Raw genomic sequence first — 25,603 nt, forward strand, 5'->3', positions numbered from 1 at the left:
CTTAACATCCGGTTAATGAACATGTTTCAGTCCAATCAAACGGGATGAAGAGAATCAGGCCAGGTGAGAGAACGGGTGTTCCAAGGCCTCACAGCCAGAGAAGCCTCTAGTGCAGCACCTGTTGTATAGCATTTGTTGACTGACTGCTGATCACAGTTGGGCCAAAATGATCCCTGGAGAGTAACTGCCAGATGGTCCAGTACCTAACAGAGGAGTCTTTGGGGCTCAGACAGGGGAGGGCCTTCTTTAGCCCTGGCCAGGGACCAGGCCCTGGACAAGGAGACCAAGGCCAGGGGCTTTACATTCAGAACTAGTTATCAGAGAAACACCTTATAGCAATACAGAACTTTGAAGTTTACAAAGTTCTTTCATTATATAGTGTTTCATTTACCCTCATGAAAATTCACTGAAGTAAGAAGGGGCCGCTACGAGATTGAATGCTTTGGTGAGAGTGACATAGCTAGTAAGCAGTGGCTCACTGTGGCTAGAATCCAGGTTGTCTGTTTCCAGATTGAGAGTCTGCTAAACGGACAGTGACACCACCCCAAACCTACCTCATGGTCAAGTTTCAGCAATGGGTCTAGCAATTGATTTAAAGAGCATTGAAGTCAGGCCTGGATTTTCCATAAGGAAGAGATGAAAGGTTTGAGCTATTTTAGAAAAACACCCAGCCTTTAGATAAGTTAGGACAAGAAGTACATTCTTTTATAACTCATTATTTTCTCCCTTTCTACTTTATTTATTTCCCCTTGACTTTTTTTTTTTTTTTTTTTTTTTTTTTTTTTTGCGGTACGTGGGCCTCTCACTGTTGTGGCCTCTCCCGTTGCGGAGCACAGGCTCCGGACGCGCAGGCTCAGCGGCCATGGCTCATGGGCCCAGCCGTTCCGCGGCATGTGGGATCTTCCCGGACTGGGGCACGAACCCATGTCCCCTGCATCGGCAGGCGGACTCTCAAGCACTGCGCCACCAGGGAAGCCCTCCCCTTGACTTTTCTACTCAGAAAAGTTCTTTTTGAAAATTTGTCAATTTCCTCAGGTGAGTGGGTCGTTTCCCACCCATATTCAAGGCAGATTCCATAGAGGGATGAGGATCTTTGGAAAGGTTGGGAGTAGTGATTTTGACAGTGGCCATTTCAGGTCAGAATCCCAAGAAAAATCATAGACCTGGGGCAGACTAGTGGGGGGTACTGTAGGGAGAAATCTGGGAATAATGATGCCAGACAGAGAGAGCATGTTTTCCTGCCACCTCTTTTCTTGAACTCATAGTATGTTAGACCAAGAAGAAGCCTTTGTGATTCCATGTCCATCTTCTCATTTAGCAAATAAAGAATCAAGCTCAGTGGGGTAATTTCCTTAATATCACTCAGCTAGTAAGCGGTGAAGGGCAGACTAGAATCTGTCTTCTAATTCTCGATTTGCTACAGTTACTGCTACAATTTACAATCTAGGTGCATAACACTGGCCTAGCCCAGGAGATGGTAAATTTACCTATCGGGCCAAATCCTGCCAGCTACATTCTGTAAATAAAGTCTTATTGGAACACAGCTACGTTCATTTGTTTACATATGATCTATGGCTACATTCCTGCAGCAACTGCAGAGTTAAGTAGTTGAGACAGAGACCACATGGCCCTCAAAACCTAAAATGTTGACTATTGGGCCATTCATAGAAAAAGTTTGCTGACCCTTGGCCTAACCCCGGCAATTCTTGTCTTATTTTTTTTCACCTATTTACTTATCTGTGCCTGGTCCTTCATATACAGTAACCCGCACGTTTCTCTTCCCCACTCCCCATCTCACACCAGATCCTCTTCACTCACAAGCCCATGACATACATAAAACTTCAATGCGTTGAGCGGTGGATCTGTCAGCTCCCTTGAGAGATTCGTGGTTCACAGAGCATACAATGTCTGCCCCATCGTCCTCCCGGGTGACCTGGAAGGTGACTGAGCTGCTCACGGTGAAGGTTTTGCCATTGGGATCTTCCTGTATTCGGGTTGGTTCCCCTAGAGAGCAGAAACAGACACACACTCGCACACACACATAGACACAGAGTGAGCCCTAACATGCAGAGATTGTGTGGGCCCCACTGTAGACATACAGATGGTGCGTCTCAACTTAGGCAGACTTAGGAAGTTGTGAAATGGATATGTACACACAAGGAGGATGGAGTCCCCGACGGGCGCACACACACACACACACACACACACACGACTGTACACAGAATATCTGTCATTCCCCTTTCTTCTTCTACACCATGCCTTATGTGCACATACACAGGCATATAGACATGTGCCCCTCACTCCCTCTCTTCTCCCCGCTGTCCCAGCACCACTTCCTCCTGTCACCCCCAAAGCAGGAGGAACTTACCATGAAGCTCTTGGTCACCCTTCCTCCAGGTGAGCTGGGCTGCAGGTTTGCTCCCAGAAGACTGACAGTTTAGGGTAGTTGTATCCTTTTCCCGTAACGATGACTTGTAGCCAGTGATTATGGGCTTCTGTGGGATTCCTGCCATGGATAGGGGACGGCCAGGATAGGAAAGAGAAGCACCCGGAGGTCACACCTCATCTCTCCCTGCCGAGGTAGACTCTCTGAGGGTTAGGATATCTGAGTTCTAGTTTGGTTTATGCTGGGTAGAAGGCTAGAGAAATTATCTTTCTCTTTGATAAGAGAAAGACCACCCCAGGGGGAGGAGATATGGTGGTGGGAGATTTACCATACCTGAGATGATACATGACCCAACAACCCAAAAGCACAGCTGGGTGGCCACAGATATATGTGAGGCTCAGGGGAGCAAAGAAGGAAATTAAAATGTAGGATCAAGATGAGAGCATGCAAACCACGGGGGTACTCATCTTGGAAATTATAATCATACACTGCACATACTTCTCGTGTTTCCCTTACACAATCTTGGGAGGTAAGTGGAACAGACACCATCATCCTTTTGTTACAGGTTAGGAAAGTCAGGCTCAAGGAGAGTAAGAGATTTGTCCCAGAGCAAACAGTAAGTAAAGGAGAAAAGATTAGACCCCAGCACTCTTTGCATTTCATTCCATTGCAACGGAAACGCACGCTGAACTTTCCCCAAATGCTTGGAGACTTGCTTGGCTCTAGGCTGCTTCAGGGGCCCATGCAGGGAGATTTGTTTGCAAGGAATCACGCTGTGGAGACACTGGGGTTTGGGAGCCTCACCGAGCACGGTGACGAGGGACTTGGCAGTTCTCACGGGCATAGTGAAGATGGAGCAAGTGTATTCACCCTCGTCGGCCAGGGCCACGTTGCTGATGCTGATGCTGAGCTCATGGGGCGTCGATCTAACCAGCTGAATCCGATTATCTCGAAGGGCTGGGGGAAATTGGGAGAATTGGAAGCAAGGCTTTAACTGGTGACTTTCATCTTTATCTTCCAATCCCAGGCCAGCTTTTTTTTCAAGAGAGGGTCTAGTGTGGTTTTGGGGCAGGGGAAAAAAAAAAAAAAACTGCTCCTGAGTTTGATTAGTCTTTAGTTTATTCAGTTACTTTCCTGGGCCACTGGGCTCAGTAGCCTCAGAGATACTCAGAAAAGTAGGTTGGATTTGTGGGCCACATTGGGGCAACACTGACATCAGCTGTCTCTTAGGGCTCCTTTGGGGTGAGTCACTCCAGGACCCTATAAAACCATGCATGGCCTAGGTCAGAGCCATAATTATGAAGTTTCCCTGGAACCAGCTGAGGACCCCATGGCCTGTTGCTTCCCCATATAGCATCCCTTCACATTTCTCAGCCTCTGGACTACAGGGACATTTCCTCTCAGCTCTGCAGCCCCCTTCCCCAGCCCACGTTTCCCATGGAGGCAGATAACTCGTGGGACACTACCTCTCTTCTCTCCAAAGTAGAGAGTCTGCTGGGCAGGGTTAGACCACTGCAGGGATGAATCCTCATGATCTTTGACTTGGCACTTGAGCACCACGGTGCCACCAGCCACCACTGTCTCATCAGATGTCCAGGGCTGACTGTCTGCAGGAGTAGAATTGGGTTAGTTTCCTAAGGCAGCACTAGCCCCTCCACCCATTTCTGGGCCACAGTCCACCTCGTCTAATTCAGACCATCCAAGGCCCGTGTCTCTGTATTCTCTTAACGCATCATGGGGGAAGGAACAGAGGTGGGGTGAGGCAGGGGAAGACAGACCTTACTTCCTCTTGCTTTGAATGCACAGAAAAAAAGTCACTTGTTGACTATTTGCTGAATGAACTGACAGGGCCACAAACATTTAGAGGGATAAAGGCACCCCAAATCTACACATACCACTCCCCATGTATCTTTTCTGATAAGAGTTCTACCATTCACCTTTGAAAACACACATACAAGTCTGTCATTCTGTTTCACCTTCCTGCCACCACCTGCATATAAGGGCAAGAACAGAAGTGGTTGTAATAATGCCCAAACTAAAAGCGAAGGAAAGGCCAACCCCCAAGAATGTGAGTTGCACATTCGTTTACACAAGAGGTAGCTGATAAAACTGCAAAATAAACGAAAAAGACTTTTAAAAAAACCTAAAACGTTTTGACACAGACTTTTCAATTCCTCCAACAATAGCCTCCCTTCAATCATCAGCTCCCTTAACATATTCCTTTCAGTATCAGTACTACCCGCCTCCCAAATCAACACACAAACCCAAATCACTATCCTGACATTACTTTAAAGAATAATGGATTAAAGTTTTCCCTTCGATGTGATAGAAATATGGTTTCTAATCCCTCTCTACTTAGTCAAGTTAAACAAAAGAAGGACTAGTAAGATAGCGTGAGGATGACTCATTTGAATCCCAAATGTGCCTTCTAATCAGGCCTAGCTGTGAGCCCCTCAGTCTGTGTGACACTTGCTTCCTCCACCCAATGTTGTCCCATGTTCCCCAAAGCGTGGATTCTGATTCCTAATATTGATTCCCTCATCTTCAGGTCTGACTTCCTGTGACCCGATGGCACTGACCCCTGCAGAGCTAAACTAACGCATTCTAGCTCTGATTCCTGAAACATCCACACAATTTCTTCTACGGTACTAAATTACTTAACCAGCATTGTCGCCTCTGAATCAGAAACCAAGAAACGTACTTCCGACACTCCCTGATGGAGCAATTTAAAACAATCCCCATGCTCCCTATGGAACCAACCTTACCCCTGCCCTATCTGCTTATTCCTGTCTTTCCTGGTCACCAGAGCTCCATTTCCAAGGAATATTCAATGAGCGTTGCTAGCAGAGAAGGGGCCCTGAAGAGTGAAGGTGGCACCTGCCAGAGCTGACACCAAACACCAATGCTTCTGAGTGGCTGTCTCCAAATTGGAGCCCAAAGCCTTGCTGCTAGTTTTAGTGTTTAGAATCCTAAAAATTAGAACTGACAGGGACCTTAGGGATCATGGAATCCAATTCCCTCATTTTACAGATGTAGACAATGAGGCAATGGAGGCGAAGCGATTGCTTAAGATCATTCTACCCATCAGTGATCCTAGTCAGGACTAGAATCCTGACTCTCAAGGCAGTGCTCTTTTCACTGGAATGCGCCTCAGGTAATCATCTAACTGGAGAATCAAAACTACGACTTCCGTGTTAGCAAGCCAGAGACTGAGCCGGCCTAATAAAGGTGGAAGTGATATCTTCCTTAAATATCTCAACGAAAGGTTTGGGAAACCTATCATTTACTGCTAGCCATATGCCGATTTTTGACTTGTAATCCCATTGTCCCTGGATCCTTTTGAAGAATTCTATCTTGATTGTGTCTTTCCAGAACCTCTTTATTCTGAGTAATACACTCCTCCTGGCATCATTTTATTTTTGGAAAAAGGTGTAAGGGATACAGAGGTCCCTGTACCGGAGTGAGGGAAGGAGGAGTAGGTGCCAAAGGAGTTGGTGGTGTAGAACTAAGTACTAAAATGTCAGATGGAGATGGGGAAGAGTTGTGTGGTAATGAGTGGAGTTGAGAACACAGGGTGGAAGCAACATGAGTGGGGGATGATGTGAGGATGGCGGAGGGAACTGCGGGACATTGAGATGAGGGGGCCTGGATTCTCACCTTGACTGGCCAGCATGTCAGGGCTGCTCCAGACTGTGGAGCTCATGGCCTCTTCGAGTGGAGCCAGAGTCCCCAGCTCCAAATTCTGCTCTTGCCAGTAGCCTGGGGAGAGAGTCTCCATGAAGGATGAGCCCTACATGTAAGCTGCTACCGTTTGGGATCTGTACTTTCATTGTTGAGGATGGGGGAGAGGACTGGCCCCTGTGAAAAGCAGGTTCACCAGGGTACCTAAGAGAAGGTGGCTTTCTCACAAAAGGGGGAGATTAACTCAAGTCCTGAAAAAGGAAGTGAAGTCTTCCTCCGAAGGGGTGAATTAAAGGAGGATGCTAAGCTTTGGCAGTCAATCACATAATGTTAGAGCCAACAGAGATCTTAAAGGTCATCTGGTCCAGTTCTCCCAGTTCACAGGTGAGGACACTGACGCCCACTAGGGTTAAAAGTGACTTGGCGAAGGTCATACAGAAACAGGAAAGATAACCAAAGACTTTTCATTCCTGATCCGGGATTCTTTCTGCTACACCAAATTATCTACTAAAATAATGACAGGTTTAATAATTAAAAAGTACGTTCCCATTTAATCCTTTTAATAAACCAGTTAAATAAGTACGTTGGTATTATCACTTCTACCTTGAAGAGAAGAAACAATGAAGTGACTTGCCCAAGGTCCTACAAACAGAAGAACAAAGACTGGAAATTAAATGCCTGATTCCAAATCCAAAGCTCTGTTTCAAGGTGACACCCTTAGCACTGAAGACAGAGACCACAGCTGGGGTTGAAAGTTACCCCACGCCTTCCTAGATTGTTACCTTCTATCCGGCGCTGCGACTCTCAAGCTTTCCTCCTCCACTCTCAGTCCCACTCACCATTTTATATCACTGACTCTGCTCCCTCATCTGGCACAACACACGCCCAAGACTTGAGTCACCGGCTCTCTTCCTAGTAGGTAGCCCCTAAACCCTTTTGTGAAGTACTGTATAGTTTCCATGGTCTATTTTCCCCAACTCAACCTGAGAGACGGAGGGACAAAGAAACCGGCCCTGAGAATCTTTACAGGATCTCCCATTGCAAAGCCAGTAGCCAATCACACGCGCAAAATTCAGTAACGTCACCGGCTGCTGAGCAGAGTCCGGAACTGCTCCTTGTCCCGGGCCTGGAGTCAGGCAGAACTTCGCCAATTGTCCCAGCGCGCCAGCGCCAGAGGCAGCGGGGGAGGGGAGTGGGAGAGAACAGGACGAGAAGGGGGCGATGGGACCGAGGAGGATGGGTAGGGGAGGTGGGGAGGGTACGGGGTGGCAGGGGTGTGAGACTAAAAAGATAAGTGGGACGTGGTCTTAGGGTCCACGAGAAGAAAGGGGACGAGGAAGAGAGTTGCAGAATCAAAGGGAAGGAAGAGTGAGGGAGAGGAGAGAGTGGGGGAGGGAGGGAAGGGAGTACCGGGGAAGGGAGAGGGATGGGGGAAGGGAGAGGGTGTTAGAAAGAGTCCTAGCCTCGGGACAGGGCTCTAAGATAGCTTCAGAGGTTCACTGGCCTTCAAGGAGACGCCTCCCCTCTCCACTGTTCCTCAGACATGCTCCAGGAGGTTTGAGAAATGACTCTGTTCCCGAACAGGAGAAGCGCTAATGCCCAAATGGGGAGGGGGAGTAAAGCAGTGGAAAAAAAAAGAGTATCTGTAACAGGTAGAAGTAGGCAAGAAAGCGAACAAGGAAAGTGTTGGTGAAGAGAGGCAAGAGGATGGGAGAAGGAAAGGCGGCCAGGAAGAGGACAAGGGCGCTCAGATCCAACAGAGAGTCCCCCTGGGTGCCCTCGCCCTGCTGCCTTCTGTGGACATCAAGAATGGAGGCAACCGGAAGATGGTGAGTGTTTCACGGTATTTTGCAGGTCGTCTGTTTGTGGGCGCTTCCACACACAGTGGGAAGCCAAACTGGTTGTGCTGAAGCTTGGAATGGTGGAGGGACAGGGAGAAGCCAGAGAGGGGTCAGTGCCCCACACCACAGTATTGGTACCTAGCGCGCAAAGTAAGCACTAAATAGACGTTTGCTCAAACGGATAAAATAGCCATCTCCTACGCTGGCATAGGGCTTTCAGTTTGCAGAGTGGATTTTCAATCATGAATTCATTTCATGTCAAAACAACTTTGAGGGAGAGGCAGCCAGATAGAATCACTTTTTAGAGATGAGGTTTAGAGAGGTTCAGTGACCTACCTAAAGGCACACAAGTAACATCCTCTCAAGGATCCTCTTTCTCCTGCTGGTGGTGCACTCAAAGCTTTTTCAACAGCTTCTGTTTCTTGTAGCATTTCAGTCCATTGTACTGCAATTTACTTGTTTAGTTATCAGCCTCCTCATCTAAACTCAGAGTTGGTGAAGAGAAGGAGCCTTCCCTTCTTCATCTTTGTATTTTCAGCACTTAGCCCAGAGTGGGCTCTCAGTGCATTTAATTGGCTCTGGTAAAATTCATTCAGTCACGACTGGCGCTCTGCTGTGTCCATTCTTATTCAGGCAGAGCATGTCTTCTGTCCAGATAGCATAGGTTTAGTCTTCATTCTCTTGCTCCTTATTTCATTTGTGCTGTTTTCTGCCTTCTTCTCAGTTGCTTTTCTCCTTGCTTATATTCCTTTCATCCCTCCCCTCCTCCTGCATTTTGCTGGCTTTTTTTTTTTTTCTGAATAGGATGAATAAGTGAAATGATGATGTCGGTCATTCAAACTAAACTGAATTGTTTAGATGAGGGGTCTGATAACTAAACAAATAATCTCCAATAAATGGCATATTGGGGATATGCTTGAGATACAGTATTGTCTCTGTAGGTTTACAAGGAACTCACTCTGGTTTGCTGTGTTTTAAGAAACTGATTAAGAAGTAGCTGGGTTTTTTTTTCCTCCTGGGGGTGATACTTTACCTTGTAATTCTCCAAAGTACTTATGATCTCATGTCTCCTCTTGAGAACTGTCTGTTAATATGCCTGAAAGTTATCTTGCTGGTTTTATAAAATTGTATACCTGTAATGATAAATTCCGAAGAGCCACTCCCCTGGGTGCAGATGAGCGATTATAATGTTATTCACAGAAACATGGATAAATGGCAGAAATTATAACCTGGAACGGAATGTGAAAGCCTTGTTCTTTGGATTTAGAGCTTGCCAATTGTTTGTGACATCAGCATAAATTCCCTCAATGGATTCAGACTCGAAAGGGAAACTTAAGAGCGCTCTGAAAAGGTGGCATGCACTTTGAAGTGGAAATAATGACAGTTCTGCTCAGGCAGGGTCATTGGAAGGAAATGCAGACTTTGAGTCCACAAGACCGTTAGTAAGGGGAGGCCCAGGTTAGTCACATTGAAAAACATAAAGAGAGAGAGCTCCAGTCATATGGGTCATATTGTTTCCCTGCTTAGAAACCCTCACTGACTTCCCATTGTCTGCAGATGATATCCAGATTTATTAGACTGGCTAATAACATCCTGCACGGTCTGATGCCAATATGTCTTTCAGCTTTGTCTTTTCTTTACTTCACTCACCCCATATCCCAGACATATGACGCTATTTGGAATTCTTTCTATAAACCCTTTCCTTTCCTGCATACATTCCCTTTCCCACAGTCATTCTGTTGATAATGCTCTTCACCCATCTTCACACATCTAAGCCCTAAAAAGCCTATTTTCTGTGGCACTTCCTTCAAGAAGGCTCCCCTGATTCCCTGATTGCCTCAGATGGAAATACTTTCTGATTTTTTCTGAGTCACAGCACTTTATCTACTTTTCTTAAATTATGCATCACTCTTTACTTTTTGTACTGCAAGTTTCGCTTTCTTCCTAAATTTTAACGATTCTGCAGGTAGGGTTGATATCTGATTCGTCTCTGTATCTGGTACTGGCCCCAATACAGCACATTGCACTTAGAAGGTGCTTAATGAGTATTTATTTAATAAATGAATCAAAGATGCTTAACATCTTCAACTGTGAGAACTAGGTTCAAAATCTGCCAGTGAAAAGCAAATAGCAAACCAAAAAGGCTAGGAAGAAATGGGCCAAGGAAGAGGGTAGATCATCTAGAAGCTGAAGCTCTGTAAGTTTACAAGATGGGTGGAAATCTCTATTTATTGATTACCTTCTGTGTGTCATGATCCAAGCAAGGTGCTCTATATTCATTATTCCAGAGAAACCCTTTAATAGGTATTATTACGCACATGCTAAGGATGAGTTAACTAAGACTCAGAGACTAACTAAGACTCAGAAAAGTTAAGTAACTTGTCCATATGATGCATCCAATAAGTGTTGGGATAAACTTGGATCTCTCTGACCACAAAGCCCACACTTTCTGCATATCTTCAGTACACTGCCTCCCTTTGCAGGAACATGTGCTTCGTGTGTGTGTGTGTGTGTGTGTGTGTGTGTGTGTGTGGTGGGGGAGGGCAGAGGTTATAGGTGGAAAGATTCCTTCTTGCATTGCTGGCCTGGGGGTGCTCACCTAAACAAAATTCACAACGCTAGCCTGAAATATGGTAAAAATAACAGTGGAGCGAGTTGGAAATGGGTGCTTGTGGTGGTGGTGTGATTTGTATCCACTGAATTGCATTTTTAATTGGATTTCTTGGTGTGTCTTCATCTTTATCTTTGGGGGCTCCCCCCAAAGGCCTTATAATTTGGGATGATTCTTCAGTTAACCAAGCAATAGACGTGTCTGGTTAAAACTAACAGAATGCCCTCACGTGTTCATAGCACTCTAGCACCTAGGCTACGAACTAAGATTGTCTTCTTATTTGCTCTCAGTTGTCTGGAGGGTTTCTTAATTCTTGGTCTATTTACTCATGGGTTCCAGTAGCTTTAAGACTCCCAGCATTTTAAAGGACAAAGTAGCCCTTTCACCCACTGATTTCCTTCTGATTAATTGTTCGTATTAAGAGTAGCAGAGGTGGGAACCAGGGACTTACTAATGTGCCTTTTAAAGCATACATTGGCACCTCTGATTTCATTTTTCATCCATAGTACAGGACCTCACACATAGTAAGTGCTCAATATTTATTGGATAAATAAATGAGTAACTCAAATGAATAAAAATGTATTGTTTCCAATTTAAGTGATGCTAGTAAGGAAGTTTATATGTCAGTATAACCCCTTATTGCTTGGTTTATGTATCTTCCCTGCCCTGTCTGTTTCGGGAATCTGCATTGTATGGGCCTTAGGGCCATGTACAGGGTCACGGGTGCACATTTGGGATGGTGGGACAAGGGGACAGAGCTCCCCTGCATAACTGCTGCTGGCCTTGCCAGTGCTTGGGTCCAGAACTCCACTTCCCAGATTATAGAAAACACCAACTCCCCGAGTAGGAGTTGATGGTGATGGTGATGATGATGATGATGATGATGGTGATGATGATGATTCAGCATTTCTCTAACTCCAGAGTTAAAAATACTCTTCATCCCAGCCTACTTGTTATTCCTCACGACTACCATGACAGGTGGGTGGAGGAGTGTTATCTCCAAGGGAAAAACACATTGGGGGCTGTGGCCCAGAGTGCTGAAGGGACCCACTTTTAGAATGGTTTACCCACCCCCATCACTGGGCTCCCTGACCAGGTGATCTCACTCTGATTCTTCCCTAACACTAGCTATGCAGTGAATTCTTTTATGTATTTCGATCACACACTGAAGAGAATGGCCATGAAATCAGAATTAGAACTCAGCGCCTTAATCTTTTCTTTACGCGCAGAGCCACATTTGTCTTTAGCAGTGAACGTCTGCTTCCGCATTTGGAGGAAAGTGGACCAGTCTCATCTGAGGCCTGATTTAATAGATAATTCCAAGGTTTGGGAGGGGAGTTAATTTGACCTGAGTAACTTTAGAGCACAACACCGTGATCACAAAGGACTCTCTTTAAACTCAATTTTCTACATTTGCTCCTAGGTTGCCAGGAATTATGCTACTTCTGCGGAAGTTACTGTGTAGTTTCCTAGTCTAAGACACTGAGGGCAGGAGTGTCAAAATATTCTCTCACTTCCTGCTCTACGTTCCTTTCTAACTTTGTCGTCCCCAAACTCCCGATTCGCTTCCATTCCCAATGTTATAGTGCGGTCAGACGAAAGAAAGCTGGGGCCATAGAGGTAAGGTATTCTGTCATGGGGGCTTGTCTGTCTTTTCAGGTGTACTTCCTTCCTTTCCTGTTGCTCTTCAGGGCAGGCCCCTGTCCCCTCACAGGCAGTAGGATCCCCTAAAGGATCTCCTTGCTCAGCTCAGATATGCTCCGGCTCACATCCACTTCAGAGCCTCACAGCTCAGTCACGCTTCAGCTGCCTGCCTCCCTGATCTAGGCCTTCTCTCCAGCTCGCTGGCGCCTCCACCCTTTCTGGCTTGAGCTGCTGAGGCCTTGCTCCTTTGTGTTCCCTCCCTCCATTATTTCTGTTGCTGTCTGGTTTTCCCTCCTGGAGTCTTGTTTATCTACTTTCTCTCTGGCTCCCAACAGCCTCTTGGGCCCGAAGTCACTACTCTCTGGGTGTAGCTTTACTCTCCCAGGAGGCGTACACGATATAAGTGAAACTGGAAGGTGAATAGGGTGGGGAAGGGAACCTTCCCTGTAAGAAGTTCCTACTATACTGATTAGCCTCATAGCTTGGTAAAGGGTGGCCAAGAGGTACAGATTTATAGAACCAGGGATCCTATTCTGTTAGATGATCCAAGAGATTTAGGTTTGGAAAGGACGGATCTGGGCTCAAACAGGTTTATTACTGCATGAAGGCAGATACCTTTTGGTTCCATCCTAAGCAGCTGTTGAAAATGAAAGGCTTTTGTTTCCTGGGTTTGGAATGGTGTGGGGCTTAGCTTTTCTAGGCTGAATGAAGAGGAGGGAATCTTTAGGGTACTTGGCTAGTTTGGCTAGCTTGCCTATGGTGGGCGTGAGGGTGGGGTTAAAACAAAAAGCACATCTTGATGTTAACCCTCTTTTCACTGAAAAAACAAACAAACAGTTATTCCAAATGTTTTCCTATATCCAAATGTTAAAAAAGTATACAAGTTTAAGATGCCGTGAGTAACTATGTTTGCTAAAACCCTGCAGTCCATTTGCATGTTCTAGTCATTTTCTACTGACCCCTAATGGCCAGAGGTGGTTATTCCTCAGATCTTTCTGAGTCTTCTAGACAGAGGATGGAACTGGATGTCCTTTCTGACTCCCTATTACCAAAGTTCAGTAATTCCTTGCCTTCTCTTTCTGCACCTCATTCTTCCTAAAATATTTTCCCGTCTAGGATTCTTAGAAGCATAGACTTTTAGAGTTGACAAGAATCTTAAGTAGCATCTAGCGCAAACTTCCCATTTAAAAGATGAAGAACCAAGGCTCAGAGAGGCTTAGAAACTTAAGCATGGTCACACAGGCAGCTAGTGGGAGCTGTGGTTACAACCCCAGTCTTCTGTTCTCGTTGCCATTTGATAGCAGTCCTGTGAACTAGCTAATTTGGAAGTTAAGTTGCCATTTAGTGTTACTTTACTTCCAGTGACGTCCACTCTCCCTGCTTCCCATCTCCCTGTGCGTTGTAGTGTGGAACCCCAGGACCCTAGATCTCAAGGGAAGTAACTCTACTAAATGCCGGGCAGGTTACAGAAGTTGGGGTGAGATGAGGAAGGAGTCCCTGAAGGTGCGAAGAATGGCATCGTCAAATGTCAGGGTCTTCATGGCAGATTCCGGTTCTCACCAAAGAGGAGGCCATGGGGCAGAAGCTACTTCCATGCCCTTTAGGAGTTAAAAGGGTGATGAGAAGGACAGGCCGTGTGTACGTGTGCGTGCTAGCATCTGTGTGGTGGAGAGCTGGAGGATGCTACCCTGATTGTGATGTGGGAGACAGAGACTCGAAGAGAGAAGAACGCAGAGGAGCTTTTCTTATTCTTGAGCTAGTGAGAGAAGAAATCTGGAGGCAGAAGTGGGCTTGCAGTAGGCTGGCGGGGGGGCTCTCGGAGACTTAGTTAAGATTCTGAGGAGCAGAGACTGGGAAGTGGGTGGCAGAGAAGGAGGTGCAGACAGCTGTTGCTTTGATTTGCTATTGAGTCAGTGTTCTCGGTGCATTAGCACTGGGAGGGAGCCCTGGGCTGGCCCCCAACAAAAACAAGCCCCTCTGGAGCCAATACTGTGTTGTAGTAAGAACTGCAGTTGGGAGACAGAAAGGAAGGGGATCTAATCCCCAAAGAGCCCCTTCCTCGCCTTAGCACCTACCTTCTAGGACTGGGCTCTGTGCTCCAGACAAGTGTCTAGTGTTCTGTACTAAGAGGCTGGGGGGAGGTGATGAGACACAGCAGAACGGATCGGCTCAGTAAGGGCTGCTAGGAGCATGGGTTCTGTGCAGGGCTTTGACTTTCATCAGTTGTTTCTCAAGCAAGTCCCTAAGGTAGGGCATGAAATCACTCCAGTTGAAGACAGCTTGGAGCCATTTTAGAAGTGGCCTTTTACCCCTATCTCCTCATTCCCTTCCCACCATGCTCACATACTCAGAAATCACAACAGGTATGACCTGGAGTCTGTATTCTAATGCAATAGAGAGTCAGGAGTCTAGACTTTGAACTCTCAGATGTCCCTTGAACCAAGTGCAGGCACTTTTATACCCTTTCCCTAAATGTATCTAGCTGCTTTCACACGTATGTAATAGAACTGGGGAAAAAAATCACCCCATCTTAGGAAAGTACTTAGGAAAGGATACATAACAGAGTCAGCGTGGAGTAAATGAAAGCATAATTCAGTTTAACTTGTTGGAAAATATGTTTAGCAATGAGAAAATACGGACTGGGAATGGGAGGGAAAGCCCAGGGACCCTGGGGAGAAGTAAAGAGCAGATTCCCTGAGGAATCTCCAACCAGGTGCCAAAGCCTTGCTCCTAACCCTCCAGAGCCTCCATACCTGTTCGAGTGCATGGATGCATTCCCTTCTCAACAAGCTCTATCTTATTCTTTGCTCTTTAATGTGGCACTTTAGATATTTCAGGCTGATGGCTTGGTGTGGCGGGATAACAATGCTGTGAAAAAGTTTAATTTGTTAGAAGTCAGGCAAGAAAGCGTTCATCTCGGCCGGCTCTCATTTTACGGACTTGTTTCTCTTCACTGGGTCATCAGAATCAGGGTGTGGATGACAGGTTCGGGGCAGTGATCAGGAAGACCACATGGCGAAAAGGTGGTCTGCTCTACACACCCACACTACTCTGGGCTCCCCTCTTCTGCCAGTCCTAGCTGAGATGTAGTCTCTGCCCTTCACTTTTCTCACCTAAAAATGTATTTTTCGGCAGGTTGTTGTTCAGTTAGCCTTACTTTGGGCCTTCCTGGGAATTTAACCCTTCTGTGAGATAGACACATTCTTCCAAGTCTGCAGACCTCACAGTTCCCGATATGGCAAATAATTCCGTTCTGACCCAAAGAGCTCCTCTCCTTAAATCTTCTTGAGAGTCTCTTCTTCAGTGTGGATATACATTTGATTTTGTTCCCCAAGATGCACATATATTCCAACCTGGTGACTCTCTTTTTCTCCTTCAGGATGTGTCCCTCACTACACACATGACAACTACAATTTTCACTATTTGTATCTCTGTTTTCATTATTTTTTGGTCATAAACATAGCATTTTCTTATGACCCAGATACAGAGCCCTTTTCACAAGCCCGTTATTAATCAAAATCCCTAATGTCCAGCAAACCATATGGTTTACACTCAGAGATCCTCCCCAAAGCAGAATTCAGGCTCTCTCTCCTGCTCAAACTCCCCAGGAGAGGGCCAGAATCCTCTTCTCCCCAGGGCTGAGGCTCAGTCCATCTGTCACTGACACTGGACGCCAGGGCTTGGAAACCAGAAGAGAGTTGGCATGAAGCAGCAGTTGAGGACAAATGAGAATGTGTGAGGCCCATGGGCTTAGTGATGGTGGTTTTTATATTTGTTTGAGATTACAGGATGGAGATTAGAGGAGGGAATATATAATATATGTTTGGAAATACCTCATCCTTAAGAACTAGAGTAAGAACTAGTAGGGCTTCCCTGGTGGCGCAGTGGTTGAGAGTCCGCCTGCCGATGCAGGGGACACGGGTTCGTGCCCCGGTCCAGGAAGATGCCACATGCCGCGGAGCGGCTGGGCCTGTGAGCCATGGCCGCTGGGCCTGCGCATCCGGAGCCTGTGCTTCGCAACGGGAGAGGCCACAACGGTGAGAGGCCCGCGTAACCGCAAAAACAAAACAAACAAAAAAAAAGAACTAGTAAGAACAAGTGAGTATAACTGTCTCACTGTTAAGTTTACATTTGCTGAGGGACAAATGATTAGGAGCAGATGGTAAAACGGGCCCCTCATTTTATGATAATGAGAGAACTTGACTCTAGGCTCTTCAAAGACTGACCTAGGCTAGGCTAAGTCTTAAGTTACTTGTCATCGATGTATTTATTAGAGGTTTGCTGGGTTTCCAAGGAGTATCGGGTACTTAAGTCAGAGACTCAATAAACCAGTTCACCTTCTGGAGCTTTTTACTCTGTCTGAGGCTTTGGCTGGAATTCTAGAATCCAAATTGGAAGCAAAGAGCCAGGTCCCAGAAGAAAAATGAACACAGGAAACAAGGATCTGCATCTTCCCAATGAAATCTGCTCTTGGAAGTATAGTTCTCCATTCTATTTTGCTAACACCTGGGACTATATGAAGGAAATGGAGAACTAAGTAATGGCTAGCTTAGAGATAAATGGCTGAGATGTCAGCCTTCATTTCTTTTTCTTTTTTTCCCTAGGGTGAGGTGATGCATCTGACCTTTCTGACCCTGAACTGGAAGTAAATGAGCCAAAGGTGCTTATCATTAGCAATCAATACACAATTAGTGTAGGTCTAGCTGGGTAAGGAAAAATAAATCCTTAGAGAAAACAACATTTTAGTTCTTTTTATTATTTAGCTTTCTTATTCTCCTGGAGATGTCCAGGAGAAAGATGGAGAGAGATGAGAGGGCTAAAGAATCCCAGACGTAAGAGCTCACATAGAAGAATGATACACATATTGAAAAAAATGTTGGCGTCTCTGCATTAGAATCCTTTCAGAAACATGTCTGCTCTTTATGAGAACGGGGTCTCAGGGAGATGAGGAGATGGGAGAAACTCCAGCTGTTACCATAACCCTAATTCTGTCTTCTTGAAGGCTCTCTCATGGAGATAAATCACTTCCATTACCTGTCCTTGAGGAATGAAGTTTCTCCTTGTATCAAATAAGGAAATGGAAGAGGGGTCCTGGAAATTAATTCTGGAAACCTGTTTCCCCAGCCTCACTCTGGTGTAGGTCATTCATAAGTGTTAACTATTCTATGAACTATTATGCAAAACTGACATGGGGAAATCAGCATTTAGGGGAAGAGAAGCTTGTGTAGCTTTGATGTGATGGGAGGAACATGTTGGCTGTCTAGTCTCAGACTGGCAAGGGCTGAGCATTCTCATTGGGATCATTGGCAGATACCCCAAAAGAGTTTAAAGATCCAGCTCCTGAGATCTGGCCAAGGACTTGGACTCTGGGATAGGATGGTTATATTTAAGGCCATGTAGTCTGTACTAGATGGTTATAATGATGAGGGACATGAGTCAGGGATTTGATATTTATCTTCTATGCCTCTCATATATCGAATTCCTCTATTATCTATTCTGATAACCTATCCTATATGTTGTCTTTACATTTACTGCTAAGGCTGAGGGGACAGGAACAATGGGTACCATGACAGGACAATTAGAGTTGGTTGTCAGGCTCAGAGTGGTGTTAAGAGGTACATGCTCATAAACTGAGTAGGACTCATTTTGCATTCCACATTTATAGTGTATATGTGGTTATAGTGTATGAGCAATGCTGTCTCGATCTAAACCACAACTGTTTATAGTTCTGTTTTAAATCTATGAGTCCATATATGGCAAAACATTCAGTTTTTTTGAGGCCATTTGAGGTCACTCTATGTCCTAGTCTCCTGAACACTGCAAACCACACTTCTTTTCAACCTCAGTATTATTTGCTCTTTCTGTCCCCTTCCTACAGGGGATTAGGTGGTTATGAAGACTCTCCAGAGCTGTATCTACAGGTCTTGTTTACCTCTTTCTGGTGGAGCAGGTCAGGGATCATAACCAAGATCATGTGTGTGTTTGTGGTAGGGGGAGGGAAGTTCCAGCCCTGTTCTGAGGGCTGCAGTGTAGAGAGTAAAGAGATTAGGAGCTTGGATGGGAGCAGGACCACGGAGAGCAGCAAGAAGAGCCTGGAGCATCCATGTCAGGGGTTAGCACCATGGAGAGCTCAAAGCACCTGTGGTTTGTTCCACAAAGAACAGGGCGACCAGGATCATAGGTTAAGGCAGCCAGCTCTCAAGCCAGACATCAGGGCTTCTGCTAGGATCACACCACACACATCACTTGCTCTCAAAGGCCTCCTGAAGTACTCTGTTTGAACCTGCCACACATACAACCAAGAGACTGTGCTAAAAAGTGAGGACCGCCACCAGACTGAGTTTGTCAACATAAGCCTCAGTAATTATGAAAATTACATTAGTATCAGTGGTGGTGGAAGAGGTTTTGACTTGCTACAACCAATTATGCATGAAATTAATAGTATCTTTCAGTGTGGGAAAAAGAGCACCACAAAGCCTGTGTCCCCTCAGAGACACGCTAGGCATGAGGAAACCAAAATGTGTATTACAGTCAGATAGGGTATGAGGTGTATCAGAGTCCGGGTGCTCTAAGGCACCCCAAATTGCTGTGAATCGTCCAGTCTTGATCATACACAGAAAAATGGAATGGATTATGACTCTTAAAAAGGGTATTGTCCTCAGGACTTAGAGGCCTCTGTGTTAGTTGGGAAATTTGGCCACTCTCTTTAGACTTAGGGGAATTTCAGTAAAGGGACAGATAGTTCTCTCTTTCAGTACTTGTTGCTTCCATGAAGAATATGTAGCTTTAATGAGCTTATATTTTGTAAAAAATCTCAGCAGCTTCATGTGTTCAAGACTCTTGACAACTTGACTTCTCAGTGCTAGAATGGATGGATCTCCTTGTTATAACAGGATTGGATTGGGTTTTTACTTAGGTTATAAAACCTCTGAGCATCAGCTGGTTCTGACCCTGTAAAGAATCATCTCTGCTGCTGATCCTAGAGGAAGAAGCAGATCTTTGGCCCCAGAGACTTGTTCTCCTCTATTTTACAATTACGTGGAGTGTTTGTTCTTAATTTGACTGAGTTCTTAGAGACCCTGAATCTTTTTCTGATGGCTTGCTTTTCTGGTGGTTTGTTTCTCTCTATTTCTTATAAGCATTCCCATGAGGATGGCTATTCTCGGAATTTATGGATGGACTTCTAGGACATGACCTTATCCAGGAAACAAACTGTTCCAGTACGTTGACCTATGGCCGATGATTAAACAGGAAATATTAACTTTTAGCATGAAAAATGAAAGGAGAAGATATAATTAACAAAACTATCTAATACCCTGGCTTTTTCATTCAGTAGTCAGTAAGGAGCTGGTCCAGTCCACAGCTTGCTTTCATGGAGAACCTGGAGGCTAGATTACCACCCTTCAGTGAAATTCCATTACTGAGAAATAGATGACAAAAAAGGGATTGTTGGGCTGGTTCTGTTGGAGTAGGAAACAACAAAGAATGTGACTAGCCACAGCCCCAGGGGTTTTATTATTTCTCTGATGAGAACTGTGAGGATCTTTTCCTAGGTTATTTTTTTGTGACCTAAGGACAAGCAGCTTTTGATTCTATTGTATATATTATTTGGACTGCAAGAAAGTAGTAGTAATACCAAGGGGTACCAAAATCAGATCTAAGGATTTTCAGAGCAATGGCACAACTACTTAGTCTGCTGTTTCAAAGTGACCAGAGCACCAAAAAGATGCCATCTGTGGAATTTTATGGCTGCAGAACTATGAGTCATTCTTCAAGTGAATAGTGAATGTCTCCAACAAGGCGCTCTTGAAATTAGATTTGGCCCTCCTTTTCTCCTCAGCTGGAAGAAGAGAGAGAGAGAGAGAGAGAGAGAGAGAGCGAGAGAGAGAGAGAGAGAGAAGACACCTAAGGGTAGTGAGCTGTCTCATTTACTGTTAGTCTAGGGCAGAGGATTTCAAACTGTATGTGGCAGAACCTCTGTCTATGCCTTAAGGATTAGGGGGAGTGTAGGGGAAGCCAAGAAGAAGGGTGAGAGGGCTCCAGGTCTTATCTGTTTCAATAAGAGTAATTCTCCTTGGATCTGTTTTATTTATTTGATAAAGGAATTTCACATCTTTAAAGATAAAAGTGAGAAAACCACTGTACTAAAAGAAACTACTAAAACCAACAGTGCTGCCTAGCCCTAGGGAGAGCTTAGGACAGAATCTTTGGTGTAACTGCTGGATAGGCAGCTGACATGCCACAGCTTGGACCCCACATCAGACAGACTGTATGATACCAGTGTCTCTCTGACGGTTTCAGCTTCTTTGTGCCAGAAAATGCACATGTCTGAGGGGAGAGCATCTCCTCCCCAGGGGTTCCCAGCTGCAACTGGGAAGAGAACAGGAGCAGAAACAGAACAGCTACAGCTGCAACTAGGAACAGAAACTGGATGGAGTAGGTCTGCCAAGCAGATCTGTGGGCAGCTCTAGAGTGAATGCCTGCTGGATTTCTCTGGCACACTGGGCATGATCTCTGCACTGGGCACCTGGCCAGGGGGCTGCAGAATGGATGGCAGTGGACAGAAGGTCATTGGGAAGGGAAAGATATTCATGTGTGAGGCAGTGCAGTCCAAAGTTAAACTGCTATATCCTGGTATAAAGCAAAGTGAGGCTGCCCACCTGTCTGTCTCTGCACTAGATCAGCTCACAGAGTGCTGGAAATAACTTGAAAAGGAAGAATCCAAGGAAGTCTGGTTGCAATGTTGAATGTTGAGCTGCTCACCAGAAAGACAACCACAGAATACATTAAGTTCACAGGCCTTGTATCCCCCAAAGCTGGAACTGCCAACTTCTACCAATACTAGTGGAAAACGTGAGAAGGAAGGGGCAGGTGGCAAACTCTGAATATCTAAGCCATCCCTGAGTTTCTAGCCACAGCACTCATGGCCGGGTTCAGATAACAGTTGTTTGCCCTTCTCCAACCTCTCAATCCCTGTTCAGCCTTATGAAACCTAAAAAAAAAAAAATGTATGCTGTACTTCAGGGAGCTGTATACCCCAGCAGCATATGAAGTTTGTTTTCCTCATTCTAAATGGAAATAGCCTCTCTGCCATACACCCTTGACCACTCCAGCATCCGTGTATTAGGATATCTTGTCCTTAAACTTTCACACCACGTCTCTTCTTGTTTTGGTCAAATGTTACCAGGTAAGCCATATACTGCCTAGCTCCCTGCCCAGGGACCTCAGGCCAAGTCAGGGGTACTAGACACACCTTCTTCATGATCCTGGGCAGAATGGCCTTAGGATCACCACCCATGAGCATTAAATCTATGCACCTACCTCCCCCGTCAGAGTGGGTCTTTTTTGATCCTGAAGCTAAGAAGTAGAATTAATTTAGATAGAAGATCACATGTGGTTGTGCCTCTTGTACATCAGTACATCCTGAGACATTACAACCAGACATATGTCCACTGTCTGCACAGATGATGCTCTACAAGGAAAATGATGCTTGATTTGACTCTGTCTTGGGAACAGATCTCCCTCCCCATCGCCAAATTCTCAACCCCTCCTCCGGACATTCTCCATTCAAAATGTACTGCCTTCCACTCTTCCCTCAAGCCACTGCTCTGATATATATATATATATATATATATATATATATATATATATATATATATATATATATATATATATATATGGATAAAGCATTTCTCTTCCTCTAAACCTTAAAGCCTGAGTAGGGGCTGGAGCCCGAATTGAAGACCAGGAAAGAATAGTGCAGTTGGTGAAGAAAGACTTGGCTAGGGTATGGATTTTCTCTCTTCTCCAATGTTTACATCCTAGGATTGAGCTCACAGCTTTCTGGGATGACTTCATTCTGTTTAGGTCTCAGCCTGGCCCCATCAGTTCCCATGGCCGAACAGGGGCAGTTTGGGTCATGCTTGTCTCTCTTAAACCCAGCTACCAGGATGGGAAGGCCAGGGGCTGCAGCTGAAAGTCAAGGCTTAGTAGAGACTCGTTATTGTGGTCCATACACCCAGCAGCCTCTCCTTGCCTTGCACTTAGCCTGCCCTCCCTCAGGACTCTCTTCACCTCCTCAGCGAGTAGGGTCATCAGGACAGTCCTCTGGGGAAGGGGGATTCCACACAGGGGAGAGGAGGGGCTGCTGTCTCTATGGTGACTTGGGCAGGAACTCCCCTGGGGAGGGTTAATGGGTACAGAGTAGAAGGACTCAGCCAGCCAGCTGTAGGTAGGGGATCCCCAGTGTCCTCATACCAGCAGAAACTCCTTTATCATGATGGAGACAGGGCTAGGGGAGCAGGTCAGGCGAGATGGAGCAATTATTCCTCCAGCACCCGGGCTCTTCGCCTGTTTCCTTCAGATGAAATTCTCTACATCATCATCCCCAGTTTCAACCCCTCCCCTCTCCACCCCCGCCCCGCCCTGTGCCCATCCCTTCTGGCCACTGGGTCCATCACCCAGGAGCCGCCTCCCCTTTCTCCTCCCCTGCGGTTCTTTCTGTTTTCCGTTGGCATCTGGCCGGGCATAGCCACCACCCTCCCCTTCACTGTCCCCACATCCCTTGGCTCTGCAGAGGTCCCGGTCCCTCTTCCCCTCCCCCAGCCCAGCCTGCCTCACATAGGGGCGGAGGAGACCGAAGGATGCATTCCTTTAGTCCCTTCACAGCCTGCCCTCCCTCCTCCGGGAACCTGAGGCTCGAAGCTGTGGCTCCCTTCCTGGTCTCCCTACAAACTGCCCCCTGCCACCCCATTAATCGTCAGCAGCCTTTAAGAAAGCTGAGGTGCCCCGACAGAGCTGACCTACATAGCCCGGTCCAGGGCAGGAGGGGGCCCCAAGTCCCCTCACCCCTGGCCCCGCCTCCTTTCTCCCCCCGCCCCACTCTCTTCCTTCATCTTTCTACCGTGACAAACCCAAGAAGGTTTGAGTTCCTGACTGAAGCAAAGGGGGCTAGACAAGACACCCCACCCCAAATTTGGAAAATCAATCCTTAGCCTTGGAAAGCTTTGGGTTTTCTATGCATCCTCCTCCCCAAATACCTTCATCCTTCCCTTTGCCCAGCCTCTCCCCACTGCCCCCCCCATCCCCCTCCTCCGCTCTCGTCTGGGTTTCTTTTACCAGCTTCTGCCACAGCTAGGGATGTTGCCATCCCGGGGCCCTCTCCGCCCAGTGTTGTTGTTTTGCTCCAAGAAGAAGCCCCCCACTTCCTTGCCCACGCCCCCCTCAAGAGCCTCACCCAGGCTCCCTTCCCTGCCCACTCGGAGCTCCGCCGCCGGTGGTGGGGACGGGCTGGGGAGCAGAAATGTTTGCATACAGCAGTTTGGGGTATTGCACTGGCTAACCAACCCCTCCAGACATACATACACAAACACCCGACACACGCCCTGACTGAAACAGCGACAAATCTCACTCCGCCCCCAACACACACTGACACAGACATACACACAGATACTGACACAGAAACGCAGAACGAGACACCAACACAGACGCGCACACCCAGACACACACACGGACATCAACACATCCATACCCCGGGATGCTTATAACAGACCCAAACCCCGACTGCACACGCAGACACACTCGACGGTGTACAAGGAGGGGGCATACCCGGCACACCCCACGATCCACAGAGACACGGACGCTCAGAGACAGACACAGGGGTATCAGCAGCGACTGGCGACTTTAACCCCCGCTTCCAAACAAAGCCAACAGGCTCCCTCCGCCCCCGCAGCCGGTCGGAACCCCCGCCCCGGTCCCACCCCCCCTCCCCTGGCGCCGCCCCCTCCCTCACTCACCGTCCTGGGAGAGGTTGGCCCCGCCGGGCGCCCAGCAGCTGGCGAAAAGCAGGAGCAGGGGCAGGGCGGAAGGGGCCCCCATCGCGCTTCCCGGCCGGCTCCCTGGCTGGGCGCTGGCGAGCCTGGGTCCCCAGGGGCTGGGGCTGGGGAGGGGGTAGACGACGACACTGACCGAAAGGGCGCCCCCGAGCCGCTTCGGAGCCCGGGGCCGAGGCGGGGACCGGGAGGGAGCCGGCGCTGCTGCAGTCGCGGGGATTAAATAGGGCGCTCGGAGCAAACCATTCGGTTGGAGGTGGAGGGGGGGTGACGGGGGCTGGGCTGGTCGCGGGGGGGACAGGTTGCCGCATTCCCCACGCCTCCCCCCCCCCCCCCCCGCCTCACGCACCCCCTGCGCGCAGTCGTGGTGCCTTCCACCTTCTCCCTCGGGAGCTCCACCAGCCCGGCTCGGGCGTGGAGCAGAGGGAGAGAGCTGGCTCAGCAGTGGGACCTGCCGCCCACCCCTCTTAGGCTTGGGGTGGAGGGAGGGGGGGGTCGGGCAGGGCCCTGGGCCAACTGGCGGGATCGGCCACTGCCCGCCTGGGCAAGGGTGTGCCCACTAGCCCGAGATCCTCCAGCCCCGCCCTCCCTCCTTTGGCAACCCGGGATCCCCAGGAGCCCTGGGGTTCCCCTATCAACAGTATGCCCAGGGACATCTCTTCCATGGGTAACCAGTTACCCTGGTCAATCTCCAAAGCACTAACATCCCTAGTTCCTCTGACCAAATGAGCCCCTAGTTATACGCCCAGTAACAACTTGTAGCCCCAGGCAATTTCCTTTGACAGGCATCTTCCAGCAAGCCCCCAGGCCATGGGAATCAACACTTCTCTCAATCCCTCCTCAAAGAAATTACTCCCCATCTAAAAACAGTGACTTCCCTTCAGACTCTGCCCAACCAAGCTGCCTACAAAGCAACTCAGTGGTTTCCCCCCTTAATCCTTCCTATTCCCCCACTTTACTCCCAGCCCTTACCCCCCAGTATTTTTCTTCTTAATATTTCAAAGGAGTTTGTCCTTCCTTCTCAAATTTTAGTGAGTAAGATTCCTGGGTGAACAATCTGATCTACAGACCCTCAGGAAGCTGCCCTCTTAAGGGCCAGTGCATCTGTGGCTAATGCAGTTCTTGCCCCTGAGGCCAGATATAAGATGAATGAGAGAGGTGGGGTGTCTGTACTTGCTCTTGGCTCCTGAGTGCCAAGCCCCCTGGGGTTTGGGTTTTTTTTTTTTTGTGATTGAAGTTCTCTGGAAGAGTCTTGGTACGTCTCAGAAAGAGATCCTTCTGAGTCAGTTTTGCTCAAACTTAGCTTTTGGGAATACATTCCTAAATTTTAGAATCTCTGAATCAAAGAATTTTATATATATAAGGATTCTTAGAAAATATTTGGTCCAATCCCTTATTACACAGGTGCAACTGAGACCCAAAGGGTATGAATTGATCTACCCAAGGTTATACTGACAATTAATAGTAGAAAACACAAGGAATCATATGATTTTTAAAGTGCCGTCCAATCTTGGGAGGCCAATTTTGTCCCTAGATGAGGGATTTGGGTGCCTGTCTTCTAAGCCCTGGACGAGTCCCCTCTCTGAACTGCTTGTACCACACTGTGCTA

The 25,603-nt window shown here is 47.1% G+C and overlaps 1 protein-coding gene across 2 annotated transcripts in view; it reads right to left on the minus strand.

The window, feature by feature from the left end:
- Positions 1-24,055, minus strand: part of CADM3 (cell adhesion molecule 3) — a 29,229-nt gene extending 5,174 nt beyond the window's left edge. The window contains exons 1-6 of one of the 2 annotated variants that reach the window (XM_082663188.1): positions 23,959-24,048; positions 6,044-6,145; positions 3,853-3,993; positions 3,191-3,343; positions 2,369-2,506; positions 1,834-2,004 (exon numbers count right to left, since the gene is read on the minus strand). In XM_082663188.1, coding sequence (XP_082519314.1) covers positions 1,834-2,004; positions 2,369-2,506; positions 3,191-3,343; positions 3,853-3,993; positions 6,044-6,145; positions 23,959-24,040 — 787 coding nt within the window. In that variant the 5' untranslated portion in view covers positions 24,041-24,048. Of the gene's footprint in view, positions 1-1,833; positions 2,005-2,368; positions 2,507-3,190; positions 3,344-3,852; positions 3,994-6,043; positions 6,146-23,958 lie in introns of both variants that reach the window. The other variant, XM_082663187.1, reaches the window with a different exon arrangement.
- Between the last annotated feature and the right edge of the window lie 1,548 nt (positions 24,056-25,603).

This window comes from Grampus griseus (assembly GCF_964374135.1).
Source record: "Grampus griseus genome assembly, chromosome: 1".
In the NCBI taxonomy this organism is placed as follows: Eukaryota; Metazoa; Chordata; class Mammalia; order Artiodactyla; family Delphinidae; genus Grampus; species Grampus griseus.